This window comes from Mixophyes fleayi, chromosome 8 (assembly GCF_038048845.1).
Source record: "Mixophyes fleayi isolate aMixFle1 chromosome 8, aMixFle1.hap1, whole genome shotgun sequence".
In the NCBI taxonomy this organism is placed as follows: domain Eukaryota; kingdom Metazoa; phylum Chordata; class Amphibia; order Anura; family Limnodynastidae; genus Mixophyes; species Mixophyes fleayi.
Window position 1 is genome coordinate 88,155,391 of NC_134409.1, and position 12,812 is coordinate 88,168,202.

The 12,812-nt window shown below is 40.5% G+C and overlaps 1 protein-coding gene across 1 annotated transcript in view; it reads right to left on the bottom strand.

Annotated features, from left to right (window-relative positions):
• LOC142099418 (extracellular serine/threonine protein kinase FAM20C-like) overlaps positions 1 to 12,812 on the bottom strand; it is a 105,980-nt gene that overhangs the window by 55,021 nt on the left and 38,147 nt on the right. Inside the window, exon 3 of the mRNA XM_075182838.1 lies at positions 8,628 to 8,706. Coding sequence (XP_075038939.1) covers positions 8,628 to 8,706 — 79 coding nt within the window. The remainder of the gene's footprint in view (positions 1 to 8,627; positions 8,707 to 12,812) is intronic.

Sequence of the window (12,812 nt, forward strand, 5' to 3'; positions counted from 1 at the left end):
TGGAGTCCAGCAGGGACGAATTGATAATGTGTGAGGAGGAGGAAGTACACACTGTAGGGGGAGAGGAATCAGAGGTTGAGGATGAGGACGACATCTTGCCTCAGTAGAGCCTGTTTATTTTGTGCAGGGAGAGATGAATAGCTTTTTTGGTGTGGGGGCCCAAACAAACCAATAATTTCAGCCACAGTTGTTTGGTAGGCCCTGTCGCTGAAATGATTGGTTTGTTAAAGTGTGCATGTCCTATTTCAACAACATAAGGGTGGGTGGGAGGGCCCAAGGACAATTACATCTTGCAACTCTTTTATTGCCATTATGTGACCATTCAACAGTCGTTTGCCATGAGCACAAAGTAAAACAAAATTAAAACAAATTCAACAAATTAAACCAAAAGTAAAATGCCCTGTCATAATCAAAAACAAGAGGTATTGACGTGCTTGAACTACTGTAGTGTTTATAAGTTAGAAACACTACACTTGAAAGCTTGAGCCTTTAATAGAAAAAGTCACTCTTCATTGCATGAATATTTGCAACAGCGACGATTTTTGGGTTAACAAAGTCAACAAATAACACTTCGACCCTGTCTGTCTTTCACATACTTGATGGGATCTCAATGATGAATGCTCTGTACCATGGTCGTCTAAAACAAGAGGTATTGACGTGCTTGAACTACTGTGGTGTTTATAAGTTAGAAACACTATACTTGTAAGCTTGAGCCTTTAATAGAAAAAGTCACTCTTCATTGCACGAATATTTGCAACAGCGACAATTTTTGGGTTAACAAAGTCAACAAATAACACTTTGACCCTGTCTGTCTTTCACATACTTGATGGGATCTCAATGATGAATGCTCTGTACCATGGTCGTCTAAAACAAGAGTTATTGACGTGCTATAACTACTGTAGTTTTTATAAATTATAAACACTACACTTGAAAGTTGGAGGAGGTATTGTGGCCCCGGTACCAAATTGGGTACCGGGGCCACTCCACTATGCAGTCCAGATAGAGGCGTATCAGATATTAAACAACGTTGACTGTTGCTGCCAAATCATAAATTAATGAAAATGACCTGTCATCGTCAAAAACAAGAGGTATTGACACGCTCGAACTACACCCTGTATATGCTGCAGAGGATGTAGGAGCAGCTGTGCAGTGGAATTCAGACCATTTGAAGGCGGAGGTATAGTGGCCCTGGTACCAAATTGTGTACCGGGACCACTGCACTATGCAGTCCAGAAAGCTACCTCAGTGAAACGTTTTGGACTAAAAACAATATTGTGAGGTGTGAGGTGTTTAGAATAGACTGGGAATTAGTGGAAATGATTGTTATTGAATGTTATTGAGGTTAATAATAGCGTAGGAGTGAAAATAAACCCAAAAACTTGTTTTTAACACTTTTTTTTTTTTTTTTTCAAAAAAAATCCGAATCCAAAACCTTAAATCCGAACCAAAACCATCTCGTCAAGTGTTTTGCGAAACAAATCCGAGCCCAAAACCTCAAGCAAATCCGAATCCAAAACACAAAACACGAGACACCAAAAGTGGCCAGTGCACATCCCTAGTTTTTTTGTGCAGTTTCTGGCACTCCAAGTACTTTTGGGGTGTCCCCCATTCTTTTGCATTAATATTTCTGGCTGTCAAAAGTCCTGTTTGTCAGCAGTCTAAAAAAATATTATTTAGCACTCCAAGTGCTTTTGGGGTGTCCCCCATTCTTTTGCATTAATATTTCTGGCTGTCAAAAGTTCTGTTTGTCAGCAGTCTAAAAAAATAAAATTTAGCAATCCAAGTGCTTTTGGGGTGTCCCCCATTCTTTGGCATTAATATTTCTGGTTGTCAAAACTAAAGTCCTATTTGACAGCAGTGTAAAAAAAATATATTTAGCACTCCCAAGTGCTTTTGGGGTGTCCCCCATTCTTTTGCATTAATATTTCTGGCTGTTAAAAGTCCTGTTTGTCAGCAGTCTAAAAAAATAATATTTAGCACTCCAAGTGCTTTTGGGGTGTCCCCCATTCTTTTGCATTAATATTTCTGGCTGTCAAAAGTTCTGTTTGTCAGCAGTCTAAAAAAATAATATTTAGCAATCCAAGTGCTTTTGGGGTGTCCCCTATTCTTTTGCATTAATATTTCTGGCTGTGAAAAGTCCTGTTTGTCAGCAGTCTAAAAAAATAATATTTAGCACTCCAAGTGCTTTTGGGGTGTCCCCCATTCTTTGGCATTAATATTTCTGGTTGTCAAAACTAAAGTCCTATTTGACAGCAGTGTAAAAAAAATATATTTAGCACTCCCAAGTGCTTTTGGGGTGTCCCCCATTCTTTTGCATTAATATTTCTGGCTGTTAAAAGTCCTGTTTGTCAGCAGTCTAAAAAAATAATATTTAGCACTCCAAGTGCTTTTGGGGTGTCCCCCATTCTTTTGCATTCATTTTTCTGTATGTCAAAAGTCATATTTGTCAGCAGTATCTAAAACAATTTGTAGCACTACAAGTGCTTTGGGCTCATAATGGATTCAAAGCAGTCCACATATGAGCAGAATCAGCAACCAGGTTCTGTCACCAGTCCTGATGGTAGTGTTCCCAGTACGTCATCTGGGAAAGGCGATGTCAAACTACTCAGTCTTTTGAAATCAGTCAAAAAACACACACAATTTTTTTTTTACTGTGTTGAAGCGAAGAAGAAGTGTAACTAAGGAAAGTTAAGTGCCAATAAAAAAAAAATGGCTAACATGCCATTCTACACACGCAGTGGCAAAGAGAGAATGAGGCCTTCACCTTTGTCTATTAGTGGCAGATCAAAAATGTTACCGAGCCTACAAGTGGTGCACAACTACTGTTATGCGTTAAAGCCGAGCTGCAAGATAACAGTAAGGCATTAGAGGATAATGTTTGCTCTGAATCACAAATGACACCAATCCCTGTGGAGAGTCCATCCAGCAGTGGGATGTCTAATTGTGAGCATCCCATAAAGTGTCCCATAAAGAGGGACCCTTTCAGCAGTTCTGCTGATGTGTGCCTCAAAAGCCCGAGTGTAGCCGGTGATACACAAATTGAGGATGCTACTTTGGAAATAGAAGAGGATGAGGGGGAGATTTGTGTAGGCAACGAGGGTGCTAATGAGGATGTTGATGAGGATGAGGTTGTTTGTGTCAGTCCTGCACCAGTGGCAGCAGTTCTGGCGCGTGACAAGAAAAAGGCCATTGTCATGCCTGGGCATAGAACAAAAAAATCCACTTCTTATGTGTGGAATTATTTCTACCCCAATCCAGACAACAACTGTCTAGCCATTTGTAGTGTATGTCAAGCCACAGTCAGTCGAGGAAGGGACCATCTAGGAACCTTGTCTATGTTACGCCATTTGACGAGAGTTCATGGCAAAGTGTTGGGAAAAGCTGAAAGTTCTTCCAAAAAAATTACAAGCACTCAATTATCAGCTAGGACCCTCCACTCACCGACATCCCGACGGCTACAAAATACACCCACTACACCATCCTCATCAATATCCTCAGTAGCGCTCGGAGTTAGCTCTGCATCCCACTTATTAAGGCTGGATGACTCCTGCACTATTATTGATTCCTCTGAAGAAAGCGTTAGTCCTACTGCTGCTGCTGTTGCTGCTGCTGGGGGTGAATCGTCAGCCCAGAGGAAGGCCAAGAAAAAGAGCAGTCCTACATTTCAACAAATAACTGTGAAACAATCATTTGCTAGGGGAAGCAAATATGACAGCAGTCACCCAGTCGCCAAACGAATCACAGACGGCTGCAATGTTAGTGTTAGATCTGCGTCCAATATCCACAATAAACGCAGCTGGTTTTTCACAGTTAATTGAGGTTTTGTGTCCGCATTACAGAATTCCATCGTGACACCATTTTTCCCCTAAAGCTATTTCACAACTATACCAAAAAGTGTGTACAAATGTAGAGATTGCGCTGAAAAATGCCATTCTGCCTACTGTCCACTTAACCACAGATATGTGGACAAGTGGTAGCGGTCAAACCAAAGACTATATGACTGTGACAGCCCACTGGGTTGGTCATTCACCTTCACCAGCAGGAACAGCAGCAGCATGTACACCACTACGTAACATTTGTTACAGGCAGGCCACTTTTTGTATCACCGGCTTCACTAACAGGCATACAGCTGACAATTTGTTACGCAAACTAAGAGATGTGATTGATACATGGCTTATACCACTTAGACTATCCCCAGGATATGTAATTTCTGATAACACCAACAATATAGTGCGAGCATTACAGCTGGGTGATTTCCAGCACATTCCCTGTTTTGCTCACACCATCAACTTGGTGGTGCAGAGCTTCCTATGAAATAACCGTGAGGTGCAGGAGATGCTTTTGGTGGCCCGTTAGATTTCAGGCCATTTCAGGCATGCGGCCACAGCATGTAGGAGATTGCAGCATCTCCAAGAGCAGTTTAACTTGCCCTGCCACCAACTTAAGCAGGAGGTGATAACTAGGTGGAATTCCACCCTGTACATGCTGCAGAGGATGAAGAAACAGCGCAAAGCCATCCAAGCGTATTGCACAAGCCATGACATTGGGAAAGGAGGGGGCATGTATTTCACTCTTGCACAGTGGGGAATCCTTTCAGTGCTGTGTAAAGTGCTGAAACCATTTGAAGTTGTGACGTGTGAAGTGAGTGCAGATTCTGCTAGTTTGAGCCAAGTCATTCCTTTAATTAGACTATTGGAAAAGCAGCTTGAGAAACTGAAGGAGGAGATGAAAGCAAGCAATTCCGCGAAGTATGTTGGCCTTGTCGATCAAGTACTTAATTCGCTTCACAATGATCCTCGAGTTATTAAGATCTTGAGCTCGGATCAGTACGTTTTGGCCACTGTGCTTGATCCAAGGTTTAAGACCTACATTGAGTCTTTGTTTCAAAATGAACGAGATATGAACTTTTGCAAGGAGCTATTGCTCAGCAAGTTGTCCGCTGAACTGGGCCTTGGCTTGACGACGTGTCCTCCTTCAGTTTCTCAAGCAGCTGCTGCTTGTAAAAAATTTAATTTTCAAAAAATAAACAGGGATGATGCAGAGGGCAGACGAGAACAGTTTAACATCTGAGCTGGTTTGAAGGATTTTTCAAATAAATCTGTGACCTTGCCCATAACTCCATCCAATATGAATATTAACATGCAAAGGATGGTGGAGGATTATTTTCAAGAGGTAATTGATATGGAAATGTCAGACAGTCCATTTCCTTACTGGGAAGAAAAGCAGGCCATTTGGAAACCCATGTACAAACTTGCTTTGCAATACTTAAGCTGCCCACCCTCCAGTGTGTACTCTGAACGAGTGTTCAGCACAGCAGGGAACTTAGTCAGTGATCGCCGTAGAAGGTTACTTCCCAAAAATGTGGAGAAAATGATGTTTATAAAAATGAACTACATCTTCCACGAGGAAGGCCTTCACCATCCAAGACATCCAAGCACTGACTGTTCTCTAATGGCGGATTCAAGCGGCGATGAATTGATAGTCTGTGATGATGACGTACACACTGATGAGGGTGAGGATGAAGCTGAAGATGATGACGATAACATCTTTTTAAAACTTTCTATGTAAGTGTAGGGTGCAATCTACCTCAAAAGAGGAAAGGGACTTGGGGCATTTCCATGTCACGTACCGTCTTGAAAGGCTGCTGTTTGGGCAATTTATCCTTAAGGGTAGTGTTTCATACACAGAGTGACCCCAAACTGGCTTTGTCCATTTCTCTTAATATTGTACAGTCTATAACGGCTGAATTTTTTGGTATTTTATACAAGTGGAGGGGGCCTATAGAGACAGAAACCAAACTGGCTTTCTCCATTTCAATTAATATTGTACAGTCTATAACGGATTAATTTTTTGGTATTTTATACAACTGGAGGGGGGCCTATAGAGACAGAAACCAAACTGCCTTTGTCCATTTCTATTAATATTGTACAGTCTATAACGGCTGAATTTTTTTGTATTTTCTACAGCTGGAGGGAGGCCTAGAGAGACAGAAACCAAACTGCCTTTGTCCAGTACTATTAATATTGTACAGTATATATAACGGCTGAAATTTTTGGTATTTTCTACAACTGGAGGGGGGCCTAGAGAGACAGAAACGAAACTGCCTTTGTCCATTTCTTTACATATTTAAGTATAAGTGTAGGGTGTAATATACATCCAAAGACGATGGCTGCATTGCCAATATTCATCGATGGAGAGGAAAACAATCTGGTTTGTGTGTAGAATTAATGAAGGCCTACCAGGAATTAAACTTTTTTTGGATAATTTATTAGCTTCACAATTACATTACTTATCCAAGAAACAGGTGGAGCACAAAATTTGGTTATTTTAGGCCCAAAAACATTGATTTTTAAACAAAATAGCAAATCAAAACCAAAACCAAAACACGCAATGACGGCTTGGCAAAACCAAAACCAAAACACGACGGTAATCCAGATCCAAAACCAAAACCAAAACACGGGGGTCAGTGAGCATCTCTAGTTTTATTTTAAAAAAATACCCTTTGATAATTTAAATACTAATTGCCTCCAATTGGAAGAAATACATTTTATTTACAATGAATTAATTCATTAGTTTATCTATGTGAATTAGCTAGACTCTTGTTGTTCAATAATTGACTTGATCCTGTCTAGATGTACATGGTGAAGTGGGCTCTGAAATGCAATGAGATACAATTACCTTGAAATTCTGTACACATCCTTTTGAAATATATTACATCAAAACAATGCTTTATCAAATAATTTTTTTTTTTAACTCATAACAATATACAGTCAAGTCCATAAATATTGGGACATCAACACAATTCCCATATTTTAGGCTCTATACACCACCATAATGGATTTGAAATGAAACTAACAAGATGTGCTTTAACTGCAGACTTTCGGCTTTAATTTGAGGGTATTTACATCCAAATCAGGTGAACGGTGTAGGAATTACAACGGTTGCTATATGTGCCTCCCACTTATTAAGGGACCAAAAGTAATGGGACAATCGACTCAAAAGCTATTTCATGGACATGTGTGGGCTATTCCCTCAGTATTTCATCATCAATTAAGCAGGTAAAAGGTCTGGAGTTGATTCTAGGTGTGACATTTGCAGTTGGAATCTGTTGCTGTCGACTTTCAATATGAGATCCAAAGAGCTGTCACTATCAGTGAAGCAAGCCATCATTAGGCTGAAAAATCAAAACAAACCCATCAGAGAGATAGCAAAAACATTAAGTGTGGCCAAATCAACTGTTTGGAACATTCTTAAAAAGAAAAAACGTACCGGAGAGCTATGCAACACCAAAAGACCCGGAAGACCACGGAAAACAACTGTGGTGGATTGCAGAAGAATTTATTCCCTGGTGAAGAAAAACCCCTTCACAAGAGGTAGGTGTATATGTGTCAAAGTCAACAATCAAGAGAAGACTTCACAAGATTGTATATAGAGGGTTCACCACAAGATGTAAACCATTTGTGAGCCCCAAAAACAGGAAGACCAGATTAGAGTTTGCCAAACAACATCTAAAAAAGCCATTACAGTTCTGGAACAAAATCCTATGGACAGATGAGAGAAAGATCAACTTGTACCAGAGTGATGGGAAGAGAAGAGTATGGAGAAGGAAAGGAACTGCTCATGATCCAAAACAACCACCTCATCAGTGAAGCATGGTGGTGGTATTGTCATGGCGTGGGCATGTTTGGCTGCCAATGGAACTGGTTCCCTTGTATTTATTTACTGCTGACAAAAGCAGCAGGATGAATTCTGAAGTGTTTCAGGCAATATTATCTGCTCATATTCAGTCAAATGCTTTAGAAGTCATTGGACGGCGCTTCAAAGTGCAGATGGACAATGACCCGAAGCATACTGCAAAAGCAACCAAAGAATTTTTTAAGGCTAACAATGGCCAAGTCAATCACCTGACTTGAATCTGATTAAGCATGCATTTCAATTGATGAAGACAAAACTGAAGGGAAAATGCCCCAAGAATAAGCAGGAACTGAAGACATTTGCAGTAGAGGCCTGGCAGAGCATCACCAGGGATGAAACCCAGCGTCTGGTGATGTCTATGCGTTCCAGACTTCAGGCTGTAATTGACTGTAAAGGATTTGCAACAAAGTATTAAAAAGTCAAAGTTTGATGTAGGATTGTTTAGTTTGTTGCATTACTTTTGGTCCCTTAAAAAGTGGGAGGCACATATAGAAACCGTTGTAATTCCTACACCGTTCACCTGATTTGGATGTAAATTCCCCTTAAATTAAAGCTGAAAGTCTGCAGTTGAAGCACATCTTGTTAGTTTCATTTCAAATCCATTGTGGTGGTGTATAGAGCCCAAAACATGAGAATTGTGTCGATGTCCTAATATTTATGGACTTGACTGTATATGGGAGAATTTCTTTCTCCAACACTTATACTATAGAATATTTTTATTTAATTTTGCAGATTGATTACTTTTATATGCCAACAAGACACTGGTATCTAAAATAAATTTATCATTGCCACCCTCACCAACATTGGCATGGACATTATAACGCTCTTTCATTTTCTAATCTTTATTATGACTGGGAGAGACATAGATCTACCAGATAGTTCAACTCTCCTCATATTTTGTTTACTGTGCTACCTCCCAGTTCAATACTCACTTCATGGGTTTGAAGAGAGCCTGTCCATAGTTTGGAAATGTCATAAGCAGTTTAAGCTGTGTCCCACCGGGTTTCTGAACTACAAGAAACATTGGGAGAATAATCAGTTGAACCAAGAAAATAATCTCTATAACATTTCTTGTGCTTTCAATTTTTAACTGGTTTAAAACATACAAAGGAGAATGACTAGAAGTGCTGGACTAATAAAAATAATGTGATTATGTAATAATAAATAACTGATGTGTACAATCACACTGGAAAACTGCAGTACTTTTTGTAGGAATAAAAGACTAAGATCACGGATAACCGTTAATGTACAGTATATTTTCTGCTGCTTTCCAATAATGGATATTTTATTGTCTAACTAAGTACATTCAACAATATCAAATTAAAACAAAAATGTTATTGAATGCCTTAATATAATAATATGAATAGATGTATTGATCTTTGGAGTGTGGACAGCTTGTAGCAAACTTTATATATATTGTTGTTAATATTTTACTCCAATGTTGTTGATATATAAAGACTACCAGAAAACAGCTTCAGATTACCATGTCCATCCCCAGCTGACTGCTATCTCCTTCAATTCTGACAAACAAAACAGCTAGATCAGGTCAGTCAATGAAAAAATACAGGTCAAGGGTTACATAGATTATAGCAACAGGGAGTTAAAGATGTCACATTTTCTCAGGTCTTCTGTTAGGTTGTTTCCTGAGCCACTTGTTACTATGGGAAGGTTAAGGTTGGAGACAAGTAGGTAGCAGTAGGGGGTAAAATCTGTAAAGTGGAACTGAGAGCTGAATGATTCTTAACTATTATTGCAGTCTAGTGAGAAGTAGGCTACTTCATTTTATTACTCCTGTGAACATTGTTTTTTCCCTCTATCTTGTACCACTGCACAAGTGCAAGAGTCAGAATGTTAGTCTAAAAATGTGTCCCCAGTGATGAATTTAATGTTCATTTTTATCCTTCTCTTTTACTCTAATCCTTTCAGTCTTAGATGTTGTTTTTTTAGAAAATTAATAAAAATTTTAGCAACACATCCTGGAGGGAAACACTGCATAGCTGGGTCCCATTGAAAATATGGAGGGGTGCTTGTTGATGCGGCTCCAACCTCCCTGAACCCTACTCTGATCTCAGAGGAGCAGAGCGGAGGCACAGGCAGAGAAAGCCTTTTGCATGCTGACAAATGTCCAACAACCGCTCTTTTGAGAGCAGAGCGGGGGCCTCAGGAGGGTGATCTGACATTATCGGGCCCACTCCCCTCAGGGCCCTGTAGTAGCTGCACTTCTTGCAGTAGCAGTAGTTCTGCCATTCAACTCTGCAGTCATGGAAAAGGGTTATTTTATTTTATCGAAAATAAATACTTTCCATAAGAGCTTACTGTTCAAAACAATAGAGGGCGTATCACTTTTTGAATCTGTGACGTATTTGAGGTTGGAAACACATAACCTTATGAATAAAGAGATTTTTTAATGAAATATTTGTTATATTGTCCCATTACAAGTCTTCCAATGTTTCAAGTGACCAATGCTAAACTTTGAATTGCTAGACACGCACATAATTCAAACAAGCAGCTCTGTGCATTTTCTTGGTAGGGAATACTATCATTAACAGCAGCTCATTCTCATTTTAGCTTCTTGTAGTTATTAATTCTAATGGTTAACTGAATGTTTTTGGATCAGTTGGATTGATTTCATTCCATGCATGCTGTGTTTAAGCAAACAGAAAGCTCTTTAGAACTTCCTGTTTGACAGACAATTATGTTAACCCATTAGGTGTCTGAAAAAGTAAGGTAATCTGATAAAGTGTAAAGATTTACTAATTGCGCTTGGCTGGTAGGGTGTAAGTGTAAGTGTGGATGCACTACAGAACACTGGTTCCTCCACCTAGTAATCCTAGAAAAAATAATACTTATCTGTTCTCAGCCTTGAAGCGCAGACTGCAGTTGGTTGGTAGTTAAGGTTTCCTTGGTTGTTGCTGTCCATGGGGTATAGTTGTGATGATTTGGTCCTGGTCTGTGGTGCCCAATGTGTCGAGTTCGGGTAAGGATAGTGGAGTTAGTATTAATACACAAGGCGTAAGTAGGTAGGGTGTGTCTGGGCAGGGGGGGGATGGGTACAGGTGGGAGAGGGGGGAGGTAGTAAAGGTGGCTGTTGGTGTATAGAGTAGGAAGAATGTGTAGGTGCAGATAGGAGGCGTATAAAAAAAGAGAGAAGGAAATGTATAGTCAGAAGCAGAGGGGTGTGGTGGTGTAGGGAAAGTTAGGCTGAGTTCCAAAATAGGCAGGGTAAGAGGTATATGAAAGTGATGAGAGTGTGAAAATGTGAACAAATCTGGGAATAGTGGTGACTGGTGTTAGAGGATTTGGACATATGGGTACAAGTGCAGAGAAGGGAGTTATGTGTTCTGGAAGTAGAGTAAAGCAGGTATATGGTGTTTGAGAGGGGTGAGTGATCCCCCTTGACTACACCTTTACAATCACCCCTCTCAAACACCATATATCTGCTTTACTTCCCACTCTCATCACTTTCATATTCAATCTATCTCCTATCTTGCCACCTACCTCTTACCCTGCCCATTTTTAAACTCAGCCTAACTTTCCCTACACCACTACACCCCTCTGCATCCACCTATACATTTCCTTCTTCCTTTTTCCCATACGCCTCCTATCTGAACCTACACGTTCTTCCTACTCCATATACCAACAGCAACCTTTACTACCTCCCCTCTCTCCCCCCTGAACTCACTCCCCCCTTCTCCATATACAGTCTACCCATTACCTCATTGTGTATTAATACTAACTCCACAATCCTTACCCGAGCTCAACGTATTAGGAACCACAGACCAGGACCAAATCTTCACAACTATACGCCACGGACATCAACCAAGGAAACCCTTATTACCAACCAACAACAGTCTGCGCTCCATGGCTGAGAACAGATAAGGTAATCTTATATGTCTGTGTGACAACAGCCTAAGGTAGAAAATAGAGACTTATTATATATCTGCCCAAATAGCTCATAAAGTCCTGCACAGGCTGGAATCTTTATACCTGCATACGAGTTCTTGCCCACTTGGGATGCTGCAGCTAGAGGTCCAGATCTGGAGAGAGGACTGCAATGCCAGGTTGCCCAACCCCCCTATCCAAAGCCATAGTTATGCTCTTTGAAGAGCCTCTTCACTGGCGCATGCACGATGGGTGCATGCATCAGAGCGCAAATGCTCAGAAGAGGCCCCTGATTAGTTCTAAGAGCAGAGCAGAGGGGCCTGGAAGTCTAGAGTGGCACCACTGGGCCCCTACAAAAAAATTGGTATGGGGCCCGGCTATACACTGTTCCATCCCTGTCCACTTGTACCCATATTCTGACCTGATTATACTTTACCTGTAACTTGCTGTGCATTTTTAACAAGCCAGAGTTTTATCTTGCATAGATTATAGAAGGCTAGAACCCAAATTTCTTATACTAGTATAACCCTGAGACCCAGCTCATGTTCCAGGAATTAAGTCACAGATGAAAGATGAGAAGATGAGCGACCTGCATCAGACACTCCAATGCTGCTAAGGTATGGTACTCTACATTTCCCAGCATGCCTAAGGAGCAGACTAGGAACAAATTACATCAGAGCCCTCCAAACGCAAGGAGATTCACAACAAAGCAGAGGAAGAAGGAGTAGAAGTCTGGGGGCGCAAGCAGAAACGAAATAGGTGCAGCCATTGCTGGGACTACCACTTCATCAAGCAATGCCGATAGCAGAAGGAGAGCACTAAGTCTGTCAGAGTGAATAAAGGTCACTGGGAGAGTGGGTGCTGTGGAAATATGTGCCGCAACGAAAGGCTTATACAGAAAGGGCCCTTATAGTGAGACTAGAAATGAGGAGAAAAACTACCACTCCCTTAGATGGAGCTGCAAGTCTTACAGAGACTTGCCTCACAATCTGCAACAATGTAAAATGCTTTCAGTCCTATTGAGAGAAAGGCGCCAAATAAATTAAGAATTAGTATTATATTAATTATAATACTCTCTGACAGTCTGTGTGTGTGTATATATGAGAGGATTTAGATCATAAGTTCCAATGGGGCATGGATTGATGTGAATGAGTTCGCTGTACAGTGCTATATAAATAAATAGATGATGATGATATTATTATCCCAGTCGGACGTCTGCCACTGACAGAGACTAA